Source organism: Barbus barbus (assembly GCF_936440315.1).
Source record: "Barbus barbus genome assembly, chromosome: 13".
NCBI lineage: Eukaryota > Metazoa > Chordata > Actinopteri > Cypriniformes > Cyprinidae > Barbus > Barbus barbus.
This window is the reverse complement of record NC_136741.1, coordinates 6932227-6944440: the sequence shown is the minus strand read 5'-3', so window position 1 is coordinate 6944440 and position 12214 is coordinate 6932227. Positions and strand designations below refer to the sequence as shown.

Sequence of the window (12214 nt, the reverse complement as noted above, 5' to 3'; positions counted from 1 at the left end):
ATCGACTTCCATAGAATGTTTTTTCAGTACTGTGGATGTCAATGGCTACCATGAATGAAGACAGAAATGAATTTTTTTGAGTGAATTACCAGTTAAATGATGGCAAATGTGAAAGTTGCTAAACATTTATTTCACACTATATTAGTTCTAAAATATTTTAAAAAAGATAAAGGGAGCTTTGGCTTTAGCTTTTGCTTCTCATTGATTATCTCAATGTTCTAAATTTCATTTAATATTTTTAATTGACTTTCAGACAGATTGTAACAATGATTTTGGTTTTTTTAGGAGAGGTCGTTAGCGTAGAGGGAGATGCTGATTGTAATGTGTGGTCTTCGGCTGTGGACGAGGGCTTGGAATTATCTCAGAGGCTGTGTGAGAGTGTGTTCTCCGGGCCGGAGGGAGAGATGGAGGCCGAAAGCGAGGAGCTCATGCTGGGAGCCTGTACACGTCTGCGCACTGCTGTGGATAAACTACTGGAGCTGCTCTCGGAGTCCTCACAGCAGGTGTCACGCTCGCACACAAAACCACGCGTGCACACACACACACACACGCGCGCCCATGGCCCACCCACTACTGTCAATTGTATAGATTAGGCAGGATCGATAACCACAAGTACTACTTATAGGTCACGAAGTCTTCCTCTCTCGTATTGCTATGTTACTTTTATGCACATGTATGGTCACAAAAGGGTTTGTGGTATCAATTTTGTGACATCCTTTCCTCATGCTTTAATTAAATAAGCTTTATTTCCAGCTTAGCATTTACTCTTCATACTTGAGTAAACTGCCATTCAAAAGTTGGTGTCAGCAAGTTTTGTTTTTGAGCATGAGACGTCTTTCACCAAAACAAGGCTGTATTATTTGATCTATAATAAAAATAATAATAATAATGTGAAATATTCATTTAAAATAACCTTTTTATTTTAAAATATAATTTATTCCTGTTATGGCAAAACTGACCTGCCTTCAGTGTTATTTCATCCTTCAGAAATCATTCTAATATGCTAAACTGGGGCTTACGACAAGAGCTTTTCTTGTTATGAATATTGAAAAAAGTTGTTCTGCTGAATGTTTGTGGAAATTGTTATACTTTATCCCCCCCCCAGGATTTTGTTTAGTAGTTTAAAGGAACAGCATTTATAGTATTAATTTATATAGTATTATAGAATAGTACAAATACTACTATATAGTAGTATTTATGCTGTTACACTTTCTTAATATTTTGAATTGGTTTATTTTCTATATATCTATTTTATTGGTTAGCAATAAACTTAAAAAGAAACAATGTAGGTTTAACTGTAGCAACTGTTTCACCCTGTTTTCCTTTTAATCCATATGTCTGTATTTTCTCTCCTCCTGTCATTCTCTGCTGTAGTTGGAGCAGATGTGTGGTCTGCAGGCCATGCTAAATGAGCAGTTTAGAGATGGAGGTGAGGCTGGAGCGACTCTGATGTTTCAGAACTCTCAGCTCCTGGAGCAGCTGGATCATGAGGCCAATCTGAAGAGCCAGCTACAATTGGAGCTGCACAAGTCTGAAGGTCTGAATACCTATATATGGTCTGCTGTTGTACATTGTATTACTTTCTCTGTATCGGGTACTTATCTCATTTGCTGTCCTGTGTGCATTTACATGTGTGGCTCTAGGTTTGATGGAAGGCTACTTGGCTGAGAAAGCAGCTTTGGAGGAGGCACTTCAGCAAAAGGAAACGCAGCAGCAGCGTCTGGCAGAGGAGCTGGAGAGCACACGTATCCAACTGCAGCAGCTCAGTGAAAATCATGCCCTCCTCCTGCGTCAGAGAGAAGCCCTCATGGCCAGCCTCGGAGACACTGAGATGGGTGAGAGAGGAAGGGTTTAGGGCCATGTTTTAAACAAGCTTTAGTTTAATTCTCAGATTGAATTACATAACATGCAATTATGTAACATTAGTTTTGTCATTCGGTGCATGCCAAATAGTCATGGCCGGTTAAAGATGCACCTGTTGCTTTGCACACAGAGTAGGGGTGTATGATATGTATCATCTTTGATAATATCACAATTATAGTATTAACAATATGCAAACTGAACTGTTTTGTGTCTCTGACCAACACAGCAGTGCTTCTTTATGGGTTTTGACCAAATGAGTTTAATGAATGATTAAATGACTGAATGAATCAGTCATTTGAACAAATCTGCCGCCACCTACTGGGGGTTTTAATTTAATTCATTAAAAATTATTTCATAAATAAATGATACTTTTAAATTCATTTTCTTTTCTTGAAGAATTCATCCAGTTGTAAATGCAATTCAAGCTACCTTTTTAAACTACATTTAAACAGTCTGTGTAAATACATTTAAATGCCACTTCAGATATATCTTCTGTTCCACTTCTGCGGTGCAAAGATGAATTTTGTTGATACTGATTTCATTTGATTGTTTTATTATTCTATTTTATTCTATTTTATGTAAGAATCTGAAAATGCATGCATCTAATGAAGTAAAAAAAAACAATTGTCATTAAAAATCTCCTGGAAATTATTTTAAGGGGGTAAATATTGCCTTGTAGTGGAAACTTTGTCACTTCTGTGAACTATCCCCTGCACAGAATATATACGTTTCTGGAGTCGGCTGTTCATGACAAAATCAAACTAGCCAATGTACCAGCACACATACTTCGCAAAATAATCTAATAATTATCGACAAAATGCTGGAAAATATTGAGGTAATTTTTATCAATATCACACACCCCTAACAGTAAGATTTAAGATTGTGTGCTTGTGATGGAGGGTTTAGTTTCATCATACAAATTCTTTCTGCTCTGTAGGCTTCCTCGATGCAGAGGAAGAGACAGGTTTGTGATGATATGCAACTGAAGTAAATGTTTGAGTTGAAAAATTGTGTATGGTTTGACAGTAAATGCATCTGTTCCAGATGAAGTTTGCAATTTTTTTTAAATATTTTATTTATTTGTGGTTTATTAACGCTCTTGCTTGTTTTTTTTTTTTTTTTTTTGTGGTTTTTTTGCAGTTTAACTTGCTCTAAACTTTTAATTTCTCTTATGAGTCTTTCTTTGCCAATTTCTTCTTGATCCAGTTTGCCGTGCTTTATTTGTGCATTGAGAATGCACAAATGATCCGGAGCTCCTGTGCATGTTTGCATCTTAATTTGCATTTGCAATATGTGGGTTTTGTTGACATGGACTCATTTTATTCATTGATCTTCCTGGGCTCTGTGCAGCTCTGCTAGCGGAGGCTGAGCGTCTGGGGCAAGAGTGTGTGGAGGTGCAGCGGCAGGCGGAGAAGGACTGTGGTGGTTTGGCGTCTCGGCTGCAGATGCTGGAGCAGGCCTTGGAGGAGCAGGAGAGTCGTGCTCATCAGCTGGAGGAACAGCACCGCCTGCAGACTGAAGACCTGCAGCAACACCTTGATGCTCTGGAGAAACAGCTCAAACATAACCGCCAGTTCATAGATGTGAGTGTTTCCACCAGTTTATTCAAGTGTCTAAAATTCAGCACAAGAAAAAGTGAATGTGAGCTTAGGGAAATAAATGACCCTGCCCTTTTTCAGGAACAAGCAGTGGAGCGGGAGCATGAGAGAGATGAATTCCAGCAGGAAATAAAGAATCTGGAAGCTCAACTGCGATATCCATCTAAAGGACATGCAGGAGGGGACAGCAAGGGTCAGAGGGTAAGTCAATGTCTAGAATTTTAGATATGTGTTTGTTTTAACAGACTGACACTTTTTTTTGTGACTATTGGGTAATCTGTGAAGAGTATGTGAGCAGAATGAAGTGGCAGCAACTTCCCGTCTCTGCTCAATTTTCTACATTCACTTCACTCCAGCTCCACTCTGGACTTTTTCCCCGTTTCTGTTTGTGACTCAGTGATTAGATTTTGTTTTTGTTTTGTTTTTTCAGTCATGTCTTTGTTTTGCTCACCAAAGATGCATCAATTTGATTAAAAATAAATTTTAAAATGGGTAAATTGTGGAATATGAAATTCTATTTGTACAAAATAATGTTCTATTTTAATTATTTTAAGATGTGATGTATTCCTGTGATGGAAAAGTGAATTTTCATCATTACTTCAGCGTTCAGTGTCACAAGATCCTTCAGAAATCATTCTAATATGCTGATTTGTTGTTCAATAAGCATTTCTTAACATGTTGAAAACTGTTGTGCTGCTTGATTATTTAGTGGAAATTGAAAGTGAATAATTTTTTTTCATTATTTGATTAGAAAGTTGAAAAGAACAGCATTTTATTTGAAAGGTGTTTTTTTTTTTTTTTTTTTTCTTAATAAAAATTAAGCTTTTACTGTCACTTTTGATCAATTTAATGCACCCTTGTAGAATAAAATTACTTTTTAAAAAGCAAAAGGAAACATCAAAAACTCCATGCTTAAGGCAAAATCAAAAAAAAAAAAACCTGCTCTTCTTAATTGCTCACATACTCTGTCTGTGACAACGAGACTAAAGATATTCTGATCCTCTGACATCTCTATATGATTTGAATGTTCATCTAGATGTTTTTTTTCTCCCTAACTGAATGTTGTAGATTGAGGACTTGGTTCTTCAGGTATGTTATCCAGCTGTAGTCATTTACCTGCTGGTCCTGTGGCAAATATGCATGGCTTATGCAAAGTTTCGAGTAGTAGAGCATGTGATAGATATTGTCCATTCCTCTTCTTGTTTGTCAAAACTTTTTCAGCAGGTATACATCAGTCATGTCTGTAATTCGTGTTGTTTTTTTCCTCTTCCATCCTCCTACTGAAATACACACATTTATCCTCTTTCCTCTAAAACAGGGATGGGCAACTTCGGTCCTGGAGGGCCACTGTCCTGCAGAGTTTAGCGCCAACCCTAATCAAACACACCTGTTTGTAGCTTTCTAGTGATCTTGAATACATTGATTAGCTTCTTCAGGTGTGTTTGATTAGGGTTGGAGCTAAACTCTGCAGGACAGTGGCCCTCCAGGACCGAAGTTGCCCATCCCTGCTCTAAAATGTCTTTACTTACTTCTGTAGTGGCTTTTTAAGGCTTTATTTAATAGCTGTATTGCCTAAACTGTATATTTGTCTGTTCATTTTTTGCTTGTCTTGTAACCCCCTTAAAAGTCTCCATCCATTGCAAAACTGCACAAAAAATTGGACTATTTTGTGTTGCTGTTTGGCATGTTTTCCCACATAGATGCTGGAGTTTTTTTTTTTTAGGACTGGGACATGTTCCTGTCCCTTGTTATGGATACACATTATTTTCTTTGTGTAATTTTACAGGTGGAAAGTCTTCAGGCTCTGATCAAAGATAAGATGGAAGACTATGGTGTACTGTTGTCAGCAAAAGAACAGTGTCAGCGTGATGTGGAAGAGCGTAATGAAGAGATTGAAAAATTGACCGCTCGTATCCGTGAGTTGGAGCAGGCATTGCTGAGCTGTGCAGAGGCCAGCCGAACTGGAACACAGCTTGAGCAAGAACTTCAGAAAGCACGCAAGAACCTTCAGGAGCTCACACAGGTGCACAAAAATACATGAAATACAAAATGCATTTTTCACTGCTTCAGTCGGGTGTTAATGTTCGGGGAGATTTGGAATTTTGTACCATGAATATTAAAATAGTTCTAACCAATAGTGGTCTGTGTGTTTTTACTTGCAGGATAAAGAAGCTTTGCAGCAGCAGCTGTATGCTAATAAGCTTCAGATCTCTGCCCTACAGTCCAAACTTGATGAGACCAGACACCGTTTCCCTGATATGACCCCTGACCCCAACCTCCGGGAGCAGCTGGAAGCCACACAACAGGATCTGCAGACCAAAGAACAACAGGTGAGGATATAAAAAGACAGTGAGAGCGAGATGAAATTACCTTTAACAGGCTGTTTTGTTTCTAGTTAGGACATGCTACATGAAAATTGATTCAAGAGTTTTTGTTTCTATTAGGTGGAGTTGCTGTCAGAACGTTTAAGTGAGCTTGAGAAGGATTTGGTAGTGAGGGAGGAAGAGGTCGGACAACTCACACTACAGCTGGAGCTCAAAAACAGAGAGAGCAGAGCTACAGAAGAGCAGCTCCATATGCACATCACACATCTGCAGGTAAGGCTGTGGTCTCAGTATACTTGTATAATGATTGTAGTCTGGCAATCCTATTTATTGTGATAGGATGGCCAGCATGTTTACAATCTTGGATAAACTGTATTTATAGCACAGAACCTTCATCCAGTAGTGTAGTGCATAGGGGTGTGCGATATTGGAAAAAAAAAAAAAAAAAAAATTATATCTTATATTTTGCCGAGTGTGTTATTGTGCTGATATGTCTACCGTGCACAGCTGCAGTTTTTGATATTCTTCTGTATGGTCCGTTCACATCAGTGATAGAAATTAATCTTTTCATATAAGTTTAAATACATTTTTACCTTTTATGGGCCATTTTTTTTTTCTAAAAGTGTGCATCTTTTGAGTCAAATTGTTACGTTTTAATTAGTCAGTTAGATTAATAAAGGAACGAAACAACATCGTCCTGTTGCTCAGAGATGCAAAACAGTGCTGTAGCTGTTTGGAATAATTTTTTTGTTGGCGAAATGGAGCAAAAACAGGCAATATGGTGTTTAAAACGTAAATATCTTAAAATATTGTTTGCTGAACTGTGGTATAAAATCAGTATCACATTTGTAATCATGCTTATTTTTGAAGAAAAAACAGCACTCTTTTGATTTTTGACCATATGAAATGAGATGTATGCATTTTATGCCCCCATATCTTGAATTTTGTGATCATTTCTTAATGCATTTTATTAACATGTAGTGAAAGAACACCCTCTAAATGCGCACACGCCCTAGTCTAGACTTCATCACGTGTAATGTAAGCGTGCACTGGTAGGTGTTCTGTATGGTTTTTGCAAAATACTCGATAATGTCAAATTGCACATCGTTAAAACAACAATTACGATATTATCGCAGACGACATATCGCACACCCCTAGTCATGCATTTAGTTAATGACTGTCTGGAGGGTGTTAAAAAGGTAGGTGGACCTCATTCTGTGTCCTTTAGGAGACTGTGGACACTTTGACAAGGCGACTAGAAGAGAGCAGCGACGAATCCATCCTTCAGCTGCCTTCTGCCCTTCTGGAGGAGAAGAATCTGGAGATCGACCACTTAAACCAGCAGATCCACCAGCTGCAGCAGGAGCTTGACATGACCACTGATAATAAGGTAAGACAAGTATGTCCATGTATGTTTTTGTTTTCCCCAAATTTCTTACTCTGAAGTACAAAAGAAACCATTAAAGGGGTCATATGGCGTTGCTAAAAATAACATTAATTTGTGTGTTTGGTGTAATGCAATGTGTTTGTGGTTTACGGTTAAAAAAACACATTATTTTCTGTACATTATTGTTGCTCTTCTATGCTCCGCCTTTCTGATAAAAACAATAAACCCCATTATAAACGAGGCATTTGTTGCATCCAGTGGGGACATCATTACTGATTATAATGACTTGTACTGTCTTTTTACGCGTTATGTTGCATTGCGCCGTGTAAACATTACCATGGCTACATTTGTGATCGGAGAAACGAAAAACAACAAGAGCTACTCTACACAGCTCAAAACTGAATAGTCGGTGGTAAATTCTTTAAATATGAAAACATACTTGCAGGTGAGTCAGAAGCGCCAGACTGTCCTCGCAAAGTTGGAATTGCCCCACTTTATAGAAACGGCCTTTGTGCAAGCCAGCATTGTAGGCTACGCTCCCAGGTTCAGGAAATAGTATTCTGTAAAATGCGCTGCACACACTCTAATATTTGGGTTGAACTGTTCTGGAACAGTGTTGTAAATACAACTTAACCACGGATTTCTAGTCGTGTCCTCTGTTGGAAGCCCAAACAAAGTAGTTTCACTTTCACAATGAAACAAACCGCGTCCATGACATGGCGCCGGCGGCAGCAGCAACAGTACTACTGCGAGAATAAGCATTACGCCCTCTTTCTTTGTGTATACATTTAGGCAGTGTTATGCAAATCTTCCCACACATTGACGTAGACATGTGGAAGCTTTTTAAATGAACCGTTTTAGGGGGGCATGGATGAGTCTTAACTTTTATAAAGAACATCTCTTTGGGTTTGAGACTTTGCAACTTTAGGGATCTTATCTATGCACAAACCGCTTGTATCACTCCAAAGAGAAAGAAAAACTTAATCGCATCATATGACTCCTTTAATGGAACTGGAATTAAGAGGATTCAGACTAGTTCCATTTGTTTAGAGGGGTGGTTGACCCTTTTTAATTTTTTTATTTTTTTTGATTGTGTTTATGGGGTGCAATCAAACGTGTTCATGCTTCGTTTTGTTGTTTTTTGAACCGATTATTTTTCACATAATTTACCTTTATTCTACACCATGCTGTCCCTTCTCTGATAAATGATGATAAATTATGAAGCCCCTCCCTCAGAAATACGTAATGGGCTCAGATTGGTTAGCTGGTCCAGTGTGTTGTGATTGGCTAAACCGCCTCTAGTGCGTGTCTAAACGTCCCGCCCCTCACCTCAGTGGCATGTGCTACAGTTGTACTGTAAACAATGGCTTATCAATGTGAGCCCGATTGAGACACAGAGTAGTGAAGAGGATCGTGCAGAACCTGTGCAAGCATGGCTCTTAATGGTTTGTTTGTTTGTTGGTTCATACTTTTAGATACACTGTTATTTGTAAATGCTTCTGTTAGCTTTTAATATACGGTTTTATCCTGATTTAAAAAAATTGCTATCTGAAAATAATTGTATAATTGAAACAGTTTGTTGGAGCTGATCTAACGATCTGAATGAGAGGGAGAGAGAGAGATGCAGAGCAGGACGACGCGAGAAACAGGATAGAGAACATTGCTTTAGAACATTGATTTTGATACTTGTGAATCTAGGGCCCTATGAAATCCGTAATATTTTTTTCCCAAATTAGTTTTTTTTTTTTTTTTTTTTTTTTTTTTTTCAGTTAATTTTTCTGGATTCGGTTTAAATTTTTCTGGACTTTTTTTTTTAATGGTCAAATGAAATGTTATTTAATCAAAAAGAATGTCTAATTAAAATCTTGAAACTTTATACAATTTAACAACTTATTAAAAGTGTAACACAAATTACATGTTTAGCGCTGTATGAAATGTTTTATTTTTTTCTCACCTTTATGTTTTATTGTTACCAAATTCTGTGTTTTAGCATGTCTGTTTATTTGAATGCATACAAACAATTTCTATTTATTCTTACAATAGCCTTATGAAATGTTTTTTTCCCCCCTCAGAAATTCTGTGTTGTGTATTAAATTTTACTGGTTATCAGATGAAGGCATAAAAAATGTATTTAATTTATATTTTAATTAATGAAAATTAAACATTTAAATTTTTTGGCAAATAAGGGGGATTTACTATTAAAATATATTTTGTGATTTGTTTCTTTTAAAAAAAAAGTTTTATATATATATATATATATATATATAACAGTGGTAGTAGTAGTATTACGTACATTCTACTAAATAATAGTAATAGCCTATTTCTGGCACAATGTCTTAAGTTAAACCAAACGTTTATTTTGACGGGTTGCCGTGAATACCTTTTTAAAGTTCTGTGTGTATATAATGTGTATACAGGATTCATATCTAAATCAACTTTTGCGGCTTAATATTTACAGATACTAGTCCATATCGCGATTTGATTCAAGTGTAATGACCTACTTTTGATTAATTCATCCAAACTTTGACAAATTCTGTGAAATTCCGCATTAAACCGTAAATTCAGTTTTTATGACTGGATTCCGCGATTCTGTCCGCGTTTTCTGCATCATAGGGCCCTAATTCTGAATCCATTAGAATCGTTAGAAGACACAATCGCGATTCATATATGAATAGATTTTTACGTGCACCCCTAGTTTTCTCTTCCTCTTCTCCTAAAGCAGCGCAGCATGGCCTCACCCCCTTTGCTTTGTATTCCCGGGGGCGGGGTTTATCTGGGTTTGTGACGTATCGGTCCCGGGAAATAGCTCGTTGTAGTCCCTACAAGCCGTTTTTGTAGGCATTAAACTGCCAGAATTTTAAAAGACGATATCTCCGTTTGCATTGAACTTTCAGCGCTGCAACTTTGCAGTTATTATTTGTTCACAAACGGCAACATTACACACTAACTAACGTTAAAAAAGTGAAATGGCAATCAACCACTCCTTTAAATTCCCATCTCTAATATTCAGGAAGATTGGAGTACACTTATTACAAGGAAAATTTAGTATCTTGTTTAATTTGAAGACTTCTGTCATTTATTTTGTAGCAATTAAGTATGCTGCTGGTTTGTAACTAGTCCTTATTACCATTTTCAGACTCTAGAGGAAAAGCAAGCCGAGATTGAAGAGTTGCGCTCTCTGGTTGAACGTCTTCGTTGTGACCAGGAACGTTTACGGCAGGCAAAGGAAGAAGAGACTGAGCAACTCCACGAGGTTATTAACAAGCTTCAAGAGGAGTTGAGCCAGCTTGACCCCAACCATCATGAGGTCAGTGACCCCAACACTGACAGCCCGGAGTCATCTGACTTCCCCTGGTCCCCTCATCCTCGCCAGCAGAGGGTGCCTGAGGAAAGCCTGTGCCAGGAACTCAGCAGCCACACGCTGCAGACGTCTCGCGCTCGCTTGCAGGAGTTACAGACTGAGCTGCAGCAAGCAGCTGGAGAAAAGGACTCTCTTGAGAGACTGTTGCTCTCCCAAGAAGAACAGTATGGAAACCAGGTGGAGGCACTCGGCCAGAGTCTCGGAGAGGAAAGGGGGAAGGTGACCGTGTTGGAACGTGAAGCAAATGAGCTGAAACTCCAGCTAGAGGAGAAGCGGACAGAAGCTGAGAGATTGGCAACTCGTGTGGAAGTGTTGGAAGATACAGAGCGAGCTCATCAGTCCAGGCTTAGAGAGTCTGAGCTCCAGTTGAGAAGAGCGGAGGAGAGAAGAGACGAGGTCCAGCAGGAGCTTTACAGGCTGCAGGAGGAGGTGAAGAACCAGTGTGTTGAGAAGGAGCTTCTGGAGAACCAGATCTCCAAACTGCAAAACAAAGAAGAGGAATATCAGAATGAACTTGATGCTTTACAGTTCAAACTCGATGAGCTTGAGGAAAACGTCCAAGTAGGCAAAGCCACCAGTATTGCCTTGGAAATAAGCAAAAGAGAACTGTCCATTGCGAGAGAGGCTCTGAGAAAACGGGAGGGATGCCTCCAGGAAGAAATAGAGCATTTGAAACGGGAAGTGACATCAAAGACTAACTACATTAAAGAACTACTTGACCAACAGGAGGAGACGGTGGCTAAACAAGGGGAAGCTCAAAAAGAAGTACTGGTGAGATACTTGGGAATTTTTATTTATTTTTTTTAATCAAACCCTGCTTACTACAGTTTTTGTGTATTTAGTTTTCCTTTCTTACTGTGGTGGAATTTGAACAAAACTGCTCTGTAAACAAACTGTAATTGTTGTGGACTTGGGCTGTAACTCTGTGACTTTACTCTTGCCATGAACTATGATGTAAACTGAGTTATTTGGGAAGTTGCCTTAAGGTTTCATGCTTTGCAGATTCTGTAATTAGTTGCAGATCAACCGTGTTTTGTTTTGTGCAGTTTGGGTAGTGCCTGAAATTACAGAAGAAAAAAAGGGGAGGGACGAGAATAGAATGATTTAGTCCAGCCCTCTGGCACATGAGAAAATGGCTCACACGGGAAGTAAACTTACAGCAAGAGGAAGTCTGTCTGAAGTCTTTTAAACCGTTTACTTTCAAAGCTTGATCTAAATTTTGGGATTGGTTAGTCATGAGGTAAAGTGCACTGTTTATATTTGCTTTGTTTAGAGTATGATGAAGCGACATTTAGCAAATAACATTTAATTTCTTGGAACTTTCTTTCTAACAACGAGCCACTTTTGTTTTGATTTGAGCAGGAGGCAAAACCTTGATTGCTTTAACATGTAATAGTTCTGTGTCATTTTTTGGATTGATTTATTCACTGGTTAGATAGGAATAGTTCTCATGCATTTTTACAAATGCCTTGCTGCAGATTTGAGCTAGTTCTTCTGCTCATTTATCAGAGCATGACCTTAACTTAATATTAGTGCTATCAATTGATTAATCGCATCCAAAATAAGTTTTTGTTTGCATAATAAATATACACAGTACACACACACAAATATTATGTACATATAAATACACATGCAAGTATATATTTAAGAAAAATGTTTTTACATTTCAAATATTTTTATA

At 38.1% G+C, this 12214-nt stretch overlaps 1 protein-coding gene across 2 annotated transcripts in view; it reads left to right on the top strand.

Annotated features, from left to right (window-relative positions):
- Window positions 1-12214, top strand: part of LOC306879018 (pericentrin-like) — a 48524-nt gene that overhangs the window by 25611 nt on the left and 10699 nt on the right. The window contains exons 26-36 of one of the 2 annotated variants that reach the window (XM_079431683.1): window positions 289-503; window positions 1375-1537; window positions 1644-1835; window positions 3214-3446; window positions 3543-3662; window positions 4530-4550; window positions 5248-5484; window positions 5624-5791; window positions 5906-6058; window positions 7014-7175; window positions 10309-11304. In XM_079431683.1, coding sequence (XP_079287809.1) covers window positions 289-503; window positions 1375-1537; window positions 1644-1835; window positions 3214-3446; window positions 3543-3662; window positions 4530-4550; window positions 5248-5484; window positions 5624-5791; window positions 5906-6058; window positions 7014-7175; window positions 10309-11304 — 2660 coding nt within the window. Of the gene's footprint in view, window positions 1-285; window positions 504-1374; window positions 1538-1643; window positions 1836-3213; window positions 3447-3542; window positions 3663-4529; window positions 4551-5247; window positions 5485-5623; window positions 5792-5905; window positions 6059-7013; window positions 7176-10308; window positions 11305-12214 lie in introns of both variants that reach the window. The other variant, XM_079431682.1, reaches the window with a different exon arrangement.